General features: G+C 40.3%; 1 protein-coding gene across 1 annotated transcript in view; it reads left to right on the forward strand.

Moving 5' to 3' along the window:
- The first annotated feature begins 967 nt into the window (after positions 1 to 967).
- Fer2 (48 related 2) overlaps positions 968 to 13,628 on the forward strand; it is a 126,049-nt gene continuing 113,388 nt past the window's right edge. The window contains exons 1-2 of the mRNA XM_068228287.1: positions 968 to 1,115; positions 1,732 to 1,817. Of these exons, the coding sequence (XP_068084388.1) occupies positions 968 to 1,115; positions 1,732 to 1,817 (234 nt within the window). The remainder of the gene's footprint in view (positions 1,116 to 1,731; positions 1,818 to 13,628) is intronic.

Genomic DNA, 13,628 nt, shown 5'->3' on the forward strand with positions numbered 1-13,628 from the left:
TCTTTGCATTCATTCTAGAAAAATGCTGGGATAATACATGATACAGTGTATCTTCACGCGCTTAACTACTGTTATACGCTGTTCGCCACATACATTACAGCGCACTGCAGTCGTCTCAAATGGAAGCAGTTTATGAAGTAAAAGTATCTTAGCTTGACGCAAGTGATAGCCCATCTAAGGCAGTGAAATTTTCTGCGGAGCGCAACGGATTGACCCGGTGGAATAACGCGACAACATAGCAGCAGCTTGGTTGAACAATTCTGAGTAGCCTCTAACGCTTCTAATTTGGTACTAGCTGCATTATACATATTGCAATACACGAAAGATTTCGCAAACGCATTAAATAACCATGTATGATCCCTAACTTGATCACTGAGAACTCAAGTTGTACAGCCGTATGAGAACACACTTGCATTGTATAATCATTGAAATCGGTTCGGCTCACACGAAACTCCACGAGTTGCATTATAAATCTCGGGCAGGCCGAGGTAATGAAGTGTGAAGCCGCACCAATTTCTCGCGTCACTACACCGTGGGAGCACGCTACCCCCCTCTCCCCTTCCGGCCTCACCACCCATTCACAATAAACCATTATTTAAAGCCACATATTTCACACCTATCTGCCCCCACACTTGTACCATTCATCCTTATTCGCTACAGTTGTTCTGAACAAAACAAACACTACGCTGAGGACCCTATTCTAATCTAAGTTTCACTTAACTGTTTACTCCAATTGAAATACTGACCAGTAAACTCCTGATTATTTGGGCGAATGAAGGGCAGAATATGTACAAAAAATCAGAATACACGGATAACTCAATTCGATGAAAATTCGTGGATGGAATTAAGGAAGACATGGCATTCGCAGCTCTAGAAAAGACATTCAATGATGCTTTTTTTTTTTGCTGGGGGCTTTACGTCGCACCGACACATATAGAGTGTATCGGGGTAAGATGGTAATCGGGGTATGACGCCTATTTGCTCCTGTTTCTTCACTGTGTCAAGAGAGCGCAGCACAGATCCGTCCACTACTTCCTTGAGTCAGTGTCTCGAGCGGAAAGCATTCAGTGAAGTTGGGACGGATATTTTTCGCCTTTGTGAGCCTAAAATCTGTGGTAAGTATTAAAATTGACACTGTAAAATAATTGCAGATGAATTTAAAAACAATAATAGTGATTCCTGTACCCATGTACCAGTTGTAACTAAGTGTTTATCATGTACTGTATATCTTGAAGTGTGTGTGTGTCAAGTTACTACCTGTTTGCTGCCATATTGGATCACATATTTCAACTGGCATCTCACCCCGATCCCTGGGGAAGACGCCATATTTTCTTCGGGGTAAGATGGATACTCATAATAACTTTTCCATATATATATTTATCTGCAGGCAATGCCTAGAAATTATGTAAGAACACAAATAGAGGTCAGTGGAGTGAAGAAAAGGCTCGACTGAGCAATGGAACATGTTGAACCTGGTGGCATGAACTGTTTCCGAGCTTCTCAGGAGTATGACAATCCATATCGGACCTTGAAAAGGCGGATAGAGAAAAACAATGAGAAAAAATGAGGCATTGGACCTCATAGTAAGACAGTTATTTGAGATTCAAACCATAAATAAATAAATATAGGTACATAATAAAATAAAAAGTCAGAAATAATGATAATTATAATCACTGATAATTACGATAAAATATTACCTTTTAGCAATAAATATTGTGTTTTGTTTCGTAGGTTGCCAAGGAGCAGAAAATGAGAAACAACTTGTACTGTACATTAAGAGACTATACAGGCTTCCGGATTTCCTGCTACTGGAGAAGGTTTGCGAAGACTAGCATTTCAATTTGCCGAAGCGAATACTATTCCTCATCCCTTCAACAAGAATGTTTGAACGGCAGGCTGGAATTGGTTGCAGTCATTCTTGAGACGTTTTCCATCGATACTGCAATGGGACCCAAAATAGATGACACTGGAAATTATTTCAAATTATTAGGGGATGTTCTCTTGCAGAATAATGACTCTCAACAGCCTGCTCGGGATTTGCATTTAGTACAAGTGTTGCAGCTAAACCAGGGAGCTCGTTTGAAAAGATAGCACCCATAGCAATTTTGGAACCACTAGAAAAAGGAAGGAAGAAAACTGCATCTGTGTTGATAAACTAGGAAAACCTGAAATGAGTGTGTTGTGTGCAAAATAAACTATTAAGAAAGAAACTGATCACAAGTGGACTGGATTCAGTACATTCACTGTAAGAAATAGCTTCACGAAACATGCACAGATGAAGCAGATACGTGTGTTAACGACTGTGCTGAAAAAAGGTGAACATCAACCGTAGAAGGGTTGGTAATTATAATGCATTATTGTTTTTTGCATTATTTTACAATAAATAGCATATTAGAATTAGTAACATTTATATATTTGTATCAAATTTATTTTGCCATCTTACCCCAGTCTTCGGGGTGAGATGCCTAATACGCTAACCTATAAAAAATATTATATTACAGGATACAGATATTATGCTTTTAACGTATACCGTGGTTTTTATTTTGAGAAAACCTTGCCAAACATGTGTGATAAATCTCGTTTTGAAAATCTCAGTATTTCCAGTCCTAACTTCATGCAGAACCAAAAAGTATGGCATCTTCCCCCGATGTACTCTAGGTCTTATGGCGACGATGGGATAGGAAAGGCCTAGGAGTTAGGAGGAAGCGGCCGTGGCCTTAATTAAGGTACAGCCCCAGCATTTGCCTGGTGTGAAAATGGGAAACCACGGAAAACCATCTTCAAGGCTGCCGATAGTGGGATTCAAACCTACTATCTCCCGGATGCAAGCTCACAGCCGCGCGCCTCTACGCGCACGGCCAACTCACTCGGTTTCAATGATGCTGGCTGGACGAAGCTATTTGAGACTCTGAAGGTGATTTGTATCATATATCGAGAACGAATAATTATCTACAGTCTGTACAAAAATCAGTCTGCAGTGATAAGAATGGAAGGCTATGCAAAAGAAGCTGCAATCCAGAAAGGAGTGAGGCGAGACTGCAGTTTCTCCCCACTCCTTTTCAATGTTTATATAGAAAAGGCGGCAAAGGAAATCGAAGAAGAATTTGGGAAAGGAATCACAATCCAAGGAGAGGAGAGATTTGATTTGCTGTTGATATTGTTATTTTATCTACGTCTACAGAAGATCTGGAGAAATTGCTGAATGATATAGACACAGTCTTGGGGAAGGAGTGCAAGATGAAAATAATCAAATCCAAAACAGTGCATTCGAACGAAGACAGATCATGCAGGAAATATTAGATTAGGAAATTAATTCTTAAAGGAAGTAGATGAATATTGTTACTTAGTAGAATGACTAACGATGGTAGAAGTAAGAAGGACATTAAATACACCAGCACAAGCAAGGAAGGTCCTTCCTAAGAAAATAAATTTGCTCACTTCGAACAGTGATACAGGAAGTAGAAAGGTTTTTGAAGACTACGGTACGTTGCATTGTATGGAAGTGAAACATGGACGATAGATAACTAGCTCAGAAAAAAAAAGGGAATAGAAGCTTTTGAAATGTGGTGTTACATAAGAATGCTGAAGGTGAGACGTATGGAGCGAATTACGAAATGGAAATGGCGTATGGCCCTTAGTGCCCGGAGTGTCGCCAGGTGCAGGTTTATTGATTCGACGCCCGTCATGATGAGGATGAAATGATGATGAAGATGACACATGCACCCAGCCCCTGAGCCAGCGAAATTAACCAATGATGATGGAAATTCCCGACCCTGACTGGAATCGAATCTGGAACCCCTGTGACCAAAGGCTAGACGCTAACAATTTCGCCCCAAATCCGGACAAGTCGAATTACGAACGAAGAGACTAAATCGAATTGGTGAGAGGAGAAAAATTTGACGAAATTTGACCAGAAGAAGAGACAGAATGATAGGACACATCTTAAGACACCCAAGTCTTGTTCAGTTAGGTTTTAGTGGAAGTGTATGTGGTAAAAATGGTAGGAGTAGATGAAAGTATGAATATGACAAGCAGATTAGAGTAGATGTAGGATGTGGCAGTTACGAAGAAATGGAAAGGTTAGCACAGGATAGGGTGGGATGGAGGGCTGCATCATACAAGTCCATGAACTGATGACCCAAACAACAAAAACAACAACGACATATTAAAAGCAATCAGAGGTATTTATGTTGACAATTGCGCTGAAGTGATAATTGATGGTAGAATGAGTTCTTGGTTCAAGGTGCTTACAGGGGTTAGACAAGGCTATAATTATTCACCTTTGTTGTTCGTAGTTTACATGGATCATCTGCTGAAAGGTGTTAAGAGGCAGGGAGGGATTCGGGTAGGTGGAAATGTAGTAAGCAGTCTGGCCTATGCTGACGAGTTGGTCTTACCGGCAGATTGTGCCGAAAACCTGCAGTCTAATATTTTGGAACTTGAAAATAGGTGCAATGAGTATGGTATGAAAATTAGCCTTACCAAGATTAAATTGACGTCAGTAGGTGACAAATCCAAGAGAACTGAAAGCCAAATTGGGGAATACAAAGCTGAAAAAGGTAGATAATTTCAAGTAATCAAGATGTGTGTTCTTCCAGGTTGGTGGGATAGTGAAACTGAATCAAGGTGCAGTAAAGCTAATGCAGTGAGCTCGCAGTTGCGATCAACAGTATTTTGTAAGAAGGAAGTCAGCTCTCGGACGAAACTATCTTTACATCGATCTGTTTTCTTTACGGGAGCGAAAGCTGGGTGGACTCAGGATATCTTTTGTATATAAGTTAGAAATACAGACATGGCCGGTGGTACAAACAAAATGGGAACAATGGCAGGAGGGTACTCGGAATGAGGAGATAAATGGTGAGGAATGAACTGGATGAATGAAGCTGCACGCATAAACTGACTTCCGTAGGGAGGTCATGTGAGGCGAATGGAGGAGGGTAGATTACCTAGGAGAATAATGGACTCTCTGTTATGAAGGGTAAGAGAAGTGGGGGGGGAGACAAAGACGACGATGGTGACACTCAGTTTCTGACGATTTAAGGATACGAGTTATAGAACTAAACGATATCAAAGAACTAATTACACATAGAGGATTGTGACGGCGGTTTGTAAATTCACAAATACTTACAGACTGAACGCTGGAAGACATAACAGTCTATAATAAAGACGTATGTATGGTGTAATTGTTGTTATTTACTAACAGTTGGGAACGTATCCTACATCATTTCTTACTCTGACGACATCCATGTTGAAAATACGAGGTATCATTTTCCTCGAATTAAAATGTTTATAAAACCTCTTGAAGTTTGAGTCACCTATGAGGATTGAACCTAGGACATGGTAAGGACCCAATTCTTGTAAAAATTAATATTTGGCCGCAATTTAGGCTTACTCTTTACTGATTATTGCAAATGACAAGAAGTATGGATTTCGTGCAACAGGAATATGGCCAATAATTTAAAATATATTTAAAGAATAGGGTCTAGGGGTTCCTTACATTGTGGGTAACAGACAATCAAGGTCCAATTTTAACCGAGGAGGTGGAACGCAGAATTCCAGAATTAACGAATTCTGAACCTTTAACAGAACATCGCATTTCAAAGGCATCAATTCCTGGACCAAATCGCCGAAAAAGCAGATCGTAGAGGATCTGAACGCTGCAACGAAGAGTAAGAAAGCTTGCAAGAGGAAATTGTTTCAGGAGAACGGGAAACAGTATAATAATAAAGATACTCCAGAAGAATCCACCTCGAACAGCGGTGATAATAAATCTCTCTCTATTTTTGTTAAGACATATATGTGGGTAAAGGTACAGTGCTTTTATATTTTTATCATGACCATTGCATAAACAAAATGTTACACAAGTTTTAAATAATAATAATAATACTAATAATAATAATAATAATAATAATAATAATAATAATAATAATAATAATAATAATAATAATAATAATAATAACGGCGTGGAGCCTCCGAAGAGGTTCCAGCGTTGGTGGGGGCGGTTGAATAACACCCACGGTATCTCCTGCCTGTCGTAAAAGACGGCTAAAATGGGCCCCAGGAGCTCTTAACTTGGGAGCGTGGGATAGTGACCACAGGGTTCTTAGCTGAGTCTTGGCATTGCTTCCACTTACCTGTGCCAGGCTCTTCACTTTCGATTACATGACAGTTCCCTACAGTCCTTAGACGCGGCTACCTGATTAATAACTCAGAAATAATCTCGACTAACAATTCCACACAAATCCCCACCCCACAAGGCTACAGCGCGACCCCCTCCCCCACCAAACTACCTCCCGGTGCCACAAATAAAAAATATTAATAATGGATTTTTTTGTTAGTTGTTTTACGTCGCACCGACACAGATAGGTCTTACGGCGACGATGGGACAGGAAAGGGCTAGGAGTGGGAAGGAAGCGGCCGTGGCCTTAATTAAGGTACAGCCCCAGCATTTGCCTAGTGTGAAAATGGGAAACCACGGAAAACCATTTTCAGGGCTACCGACAGTGGGATTCGAACCTACTATCTCCCGAATACTGGATACCGGCCGCACTTAAGCGACTGCAGCTATCGAGCTCGGTAATGGATTATTATTAGTCTATACTGTACTAATAATAATATATCTATACTAATAAAGCACGTGTGTGTGTGTGTGTCCGACTTATCTCGAAAACGGCTACTTATATTTTATTTAACTGATGTGAACGAGCGCAGAGAGCGCGAACTGGCGGAGCGATTTGCTCGCCTGTAACATCATGGCTCGCCCCACGGACTTCTATTGTTATTCTTTTGGAGTGAAGAAAGGCGCTCGGTCTAGGTCTGCATTACTAATACGGTCCCAAAAATATTAATGATGTAGTGTAATTTCCATGAAAATAAAATAAATAATGCAAAGAGTCTGATTTCCATCACACTTTATCCGGACTGTGGACTGGCAAAATAATAGAACTGATAATTTTGGTGTTGTTATCATTTTGGCGTGTTTAAAGTTAGCTCTTTCGGCTTCGTCATTGTTTGTGTATTTTTATGTTTTGTATGTTTTTGTAGTATTGGTTTTGGTTCAATTGTCTCAACAATAGTAATTATAAACTACTCCATTTTCTGTGAATAGGCAAATGCCTTCAGAAAACCTTTCATTTTTCATTTTCGATTTTTTCTGGATTTTCTTAATCCCTCCGTCTAGTTTGTCATATTTTCGGTTTTTTTTCCTTCTATGTTAAGCTCCGCCATCAAAAATGCACAGTTTGTCTTCTCAGCTTCCATTTTCAACACTTTGACAACCTCTTTTAATTTGGAGTGTGGTCTCCCGACAAAATTGTTGAGTCAATTGTTCCAGCCCTCAACAACGTTCGTTGTCCTGTGCCGTGGTTGTGGCAATTCCACATCTCGATTAGAATGTCTTGGTTGTCTAGCCAATTTTCAACAAAGTAGTCAAAAACACTGGCTAAGTTTGGAACTTTCTGGAGCTTGAGAGTGTATTTCCACCCAGCAATCGAGCACACCTTCAGGCTTTAGAAATGCAAGTGCTGCGCACATACGGATATGAAGGCTGATTTCGCTATTTTCTCGGTAGTCCACCGACAATCCGAGACAATGTACTTTTCTCCATAAGCATTTTGTCATGTGAAAATGACAGCCATGTATTTTTGTTGTTGGAAATACTTCTTTTTTCTAGTGGCTTTACGTCGCACCGACACAGATAGGTCCTATGGCGACGATGGGATAGCAAAGGCCTAGGAGTTGGAAGGAAGCGGCCGTTGCCTTAATTAAAGTACAGCCCCAGCATTTGCCTGGTGTGAAAATGGGAAACCACGGAAAACCATCTTCAGGGCTGCCGACAGTGGGGTTCGAACCCACTATCTCCCGGATGCAAGCTCACAGCCGCGTGCCCCTAACCGCACAGCCAACTCGTCCGGTGAAAATAATTCTTGCAGAGAAGAAATGACAGCAGTTTCAAAATCCACGTTTATATTTCCTGGTCTCCAATCCGGAACAGCCTGGAGGAGGAGTCTGCTTCTTCTTTTTGAGGGTGAGGGGGAGATGTGTGTGGAATTGTCAGTCGAGATTATTTCTGAGACATTAATTAGGTAGCCGCTTTCATCGATCCTATACGACCTCACTTGGTCAACTCTTGTTCTTTTCCGACCCCGGGGCTGTTAAGGTTTACGAGGCCTAGGCAGTCTTTAAATTTTCACACCCTTCGTAGCCCTTGTCATTCTTTGGCCGATACCTTCATTTTTCGAAGTGTCGAATCCCTTCCATTTTTTTCTCTCTAGTGTAATATGGAGGATGGTTGCCCTGTTGTACTTCCTCTTAAAACAATAATCACCACCACCTCCGAAGGGGCCTGGTAGAGGTCTTTCGAGTTGACGCCATCAACCTGCGTGTCTGTGAGGATTGGGGCCTACCTATGATGTAACCTAATACTGAATACGGCATGCACGCACGCACGCATACACACACGCGCGGCCCCCAAGCCACCCTAATTAACCAATGAAGGTAAAAATCTCCGACCCGACCTGAAATTGAACCCGGTACCCTTATGACCAAAGACCAGCCTGCTAACCATTTAACCATGGGTTATCATTATGAAAGATTGTCCGGCTCCATGGCTAAATGGTTAGCGTGATGGCCTTTGGTCATAGGAGTCCCGGGTTCGATTCCCGGCACGGTCGGGAATTTTAACCATAATTGGTTAATTTCGCTGGCACGGCGGCTGAGTGTATGTGTCGTTTTCATCATCATTCCATCCTCATCATGACGCGCAAGTCGCCAACGGGTGTCAAATCGAAAGACCTGCATCTGGCGAGCCAAAATTGTCCTCGGACACTCCTCGCATTAAAAGCCATTGCCATTTCATTTCATTATGAAAGATTTAAAAAAATATGCCCCCAAATAAAAAATAAAAGTACTTTTAAGTTGCCAGTGAATGTACCTACTCCGTCTTAGCAACGAAGTATTATTTTATGTCAACCGCCTTTGTCCTTTTTGTTTCTGCGAAAAGAATAACTGAAAATTGAGGAGATCGACTCTAAGAGTGTGGTAGTGTGGTTACTAGATTAATGTTAATGTGTGCCTGTCGCTGATTGTATTTTCTGAAATTGAACAAGCTCGAATGATGTGGAAGGATAAGTTTCTGAATGTTGAATTAAAGAACGCGGGGGATACAGCGGTACATGCTAGTTGAAACATTGTATTAAACTGACTATTTAATGTGATATCTGAGGAGCATATTTTCAAAACGTCCTTTCTCCACATTTTTAGGAAATTGACTTATGGGTACATTGATAATGTCCATCTCTTTCTCCGTGGAATGGTGATGAGTTTTTTTAAGGCAGAATGTCCTTTTTATAAGCACAAAACACGGTTAAATATGTGCTATGTTTCCAAAGAGTCTCTTCTCCACAGCAATATGGCTGACTGGAGTGCATCACAATTATGTTTACAAAATGTCTCTTCTCCTCTATACTGCATAACAAGGACTGCCATTATTGTTTCAAAGCTGTCTCTTATCCTCCAACACAATTAGATATAAAGGCAATGCAAAACGAGCATTCTATGCAATTTCATTGCAAATATGGTAATAACTGTGTAGTGGTAACATTGTTGCATGTCTATTAGATTTAGGAAAACAATTGAACTACAGGTTATGGTGTAATAATACATTCAAGTCCTTGTACTTCGTGTGCGTTTTTTGCCTAGTTATTGTACTTTCACACATATTGTGTGATATATTTAATAAGTTTGGACATACTTTTTGTCAGGTTAAATTCGTTTCCACGCAAAATAATGGCAGAAAAAAAGTCAAATGAAGATAGTGTGAAAAACAGTGTAGTAGTTCCTGCTCCCTTGAGAAAAGGGAGAAAACGTACTAGGAATGAGGAGGAGTGGAGGAAAAATATTAAGAAACGAAAACTCTATGCTCAGAAGAGACTACCACAGATGCCGAAGTGTACGCATGTCAGCAGTATTTTGAAGTGTAAAGAGTTATCTATGCAGGATGTTCAAATGTATTTCCGAAACGTCTCTTATCCTTTTTAAATTTCCAAAATGTCCCTTCTCCAACACATTTGTATTAATATCTAATTAACGGTATGGTATTAAATGCATTCTTTGATTGTGGAGAATTATGAAATGTATAACAATTAGCTAGAAGAATGTTTGAAAGAGTCAAACTCAAAATTACATTTTCTATTCGTTTTTATCCGTTCTGTAAACTAGAAGCTGCTGGAGAAAGGACATTTTGGAAATATGCTCCTCATTTTACTTGAACTGGGGAACATCATTACTGAAACTCAACGGGACAGTCCCTCACCTGTCCCCAGCCTTATTTACTACGGACTTTTTCCACATAAACTTGACCACTCGCATGCGGCTGAGTCAGGGCCGGTCGGCCGGCTGACTGGCTTCCCCTATACCCACGGACCACCTGGTTGTCAGGCTCGCTTCCTGTCCTCCACTTCCCACGCTTTAGTTAGGACTCCGCGTTTGTTTACAAAGATACCTTTAGAGCAAGGTATTTTTGTATGTAAATGTTATAAATACGAATCGGTTCGTCGTTTTATCAGGAGGTTCTCTAGGCAATTTGCCTTCTTCCAGAATTTCAATTCACGATCTTGCGAACAAGTTTGAGACTATCGGTTCAGTGCTAAACCAGAAACGTAGTCATAGCACAAGGAAAATTGGACGAAATCGGCGCAAAACTTCAACGTCAACGTTCATCACGAAAATCACTACCTAAATTAGAAAATAACAAAGAGGAATTTAAGAAAAGCATAAGAGCTGCAATAATAAACATTGCAGTGGCCGAACTTAATCATGTTGATCGAAATGTATTGACTTTTTACAACGTCTGTTTAGCTGCGGAACGACGACATTTCCAGCATTTGCTATGAGGCGAGAATTTAGTTTAGTTTCTTATACTGTGCATACAGCTTTACAGATTTAAGAAGCGAAGATAGAGTGCAGGCCGGTAGTGGCTGGATTGGCCGCGGGTGTGGGGGAAGCCAGCCAGCCGATCAGCCTCGACATATAGGTTAGACATGTTTGTGAAATTACTGACTGGTCCGATAGAAGGCAGTTAGAGTTTAAGAGAGGTTATTCCACTGAAGCTCAACTTGTAGGATTTCAGCAAGATATAGCAGATATCTTGGATTCACTAGGTCAAATGGACTGTATCGCGATTGACCTGCCTAAGGCGTTTGGTAGGGTACGGTGGAGACTGCTCCCAAAAATAAGTACGGTTGGTCTTGATAAAACAGTGACTGAATGGGTGACTATATTTCTAGAAAATAGAACTCAGAGAATTAGACTAGGTGAAGTGTTATCTGATAATGTAATCATTAAGAGGGGAATTCTTCAGGGCAGTATTATTGGACCTTTATGCTTTCTTGTATGTAAACTATATGAGTAAACAAGTGGAATCAGAGATAAGGCTTTTTGCGCATGATGTTATACTGCATAGACTAATAAATAAGTTACAAGATTGTGAGTGACTGCAAAAGGACCTCGATAATGACATACCAATGGTATGTTGATAAAAGGGGTTAAATGTCAGGATTTCCCTAATAGGAAAATTCTTCTCGGTTTTAATCACCGGGTTGATTGGGTGAAAGTTCCTAATGGGGGATTACTGCAAGTACCTAAGTGTTAATATACGGAAAGAACTTCATTAGGGTAATCACATAAACGGTATTGTATTTAGGAGTTACAGTAAGTATGTAAAGGAGAGGGCATATAAGTCTCTGGTAAGACCCCAACTAGAGTATGGTTCCAGTGTACCCTCACCATTCTTGATTCGAGAACTGGAGAAAGCCAAAGAAAAACAGCTCGGTTTGCTCTGAGTGATTTCCGACAAAAGAGCAGCCTTACGAAAATGTTGCAAAGTTTGGACTAGCAAGACTTGGGAGAAAGGATACGAGCTGCTCGACTAAGTGGTATGTTCCGAACTATCAATGGAGAGATAGCGTGGAATGGCATTAGTAGACAAATGAGTTTGAGTGGTATTTTTAAAGTAGGAAAGATCACAATATGAAGATAAAGTTTGAATTCAAGAAGACAAATTGGGGCAAATATTCGTTTATAAGAAGAGGGGTTAGGGATTGGGATAATTTACCAAGGGAAATGTTCAGTAAATTTCCAACTTCTTTGCAATTATATAAGAAAAGACTTGTTAAACAACTGATAGGGAATCTGCCACCTGGGCGACTGCCTAAATGTAGATCAGTGGTGACTGCTGGAGATTGACTCAGCCCTGTGAGAACGGTCAGATTTTATTCGGAAAACCCTGTATATGTTGTGGTATTCCTGATATATTCTAAACCGGGCTCTTTTTTAGATGAATTCATTTAACGCTCATCTCATATTAACAGAAACCATTGTAATGTTTATCAAATCGCGTTCCTTAATTCGTGGTTCCTCTATAATATGCTTCTGAGTGTTCAGTGGATGCGTTACGGCATGCCAGCGTTTGCGAGTTAACAGAGTGTGATGTAATCGACTTGCTGTCATGGTTTAAGAAAACTCTCTACTCTGTTTGTCGACAAGTGTGTGTAAACACATCAGGATATGCTGGCTGATAGGAAGTGGCGTATAATATGTTTATCTTGTGGTTCGCTGACTGGTGTGACTGGATAATGCGTTTACTGTGCAGGCCAAACCGCTCGCCGCCAAAGCCGGTGCACGCGCCCACAGCCCCCTGCGTACTCTCAGCAAGCGTGACCCAATAAATTCGCGCTTTTGTTCCACATGCTCTTGTTCCCAACACACGTGACATGAGTAGTACATAGGATTTAAACCGTGAACTCGTGGTTTCAATATTTACACTGAATTTTTATGAAGTCCTCGCGTGCGTTATATTACTGAATAGTGTCCGCCGCAGAGGTCTGAGGTTTACATCTTTGAAATAGGGTCTGAAAGCAATAAAAAATCCTAAAGTACCTAAGTGGAAAGCAAGATGGAAGTATTGCGCTTATTTTGAAGTCATTGAGATTAGAATTTGAGCAATATAATCATTGTCGTAAAAAGCCGACTTATGGACGAATTTATAAAATTCTGAAATAAGCTATGTAAGCTTACGATAACGTAGAAGAAAAAGAAAAAGAAGAAGACGTTGATGATATTATTATTATTATTATTATTATTATTATTATTATTATTATTATTATTATTATTATTTGTACAATGATATCGTGGATCACAGCGGTGTAAAAAGGTGCTCGGGTGAATGAGCAGACAAGAAATTAACCAAAGCATAAGTTAATGCCCAAAATCAGGTACAAAACTAGAGAGAATTACCAACATGATAATATACGAAGGGATGAGCATTATAGCTCTGACACAGGTTCACTACTGTAGTTTATAAGAACCTGTTTGCTCCACTAACTTACATAGCCTAGGAGTCCGAGCTACAAAATGAATACAGTCCAGCCTCTCAGAGGCATATATTTCTTCCAGCGCACAAAGTGATATCCGACAATCTTCAAATAGGTATTTACATATACTTATCTCTGTTTTGGACTTATCTTCTGCTCAACAGTTTTTCACTTTCTTTTCCAGAAACATAAACAGGGGCAATAAGTGCCCATAATAAATGGCCTTAAAGTAAAAAGAAAAAGGTTGAACATCATTGG

Source organism: Anabrus simplex, chromosome 6, assembly GCF_040414725.1.
Source record: "Anabrus simplex isolate iqAnaSimp1 chromosome 6, ASM4041472v1, whole genome shotgun sequence".
NCBI classification, from domain to species: Eukaryota; Metazoa; Arthropoda; class Insecta; order Orthoptera; family Tettigoniidae; genus Anabrus; species Anabrus simplex.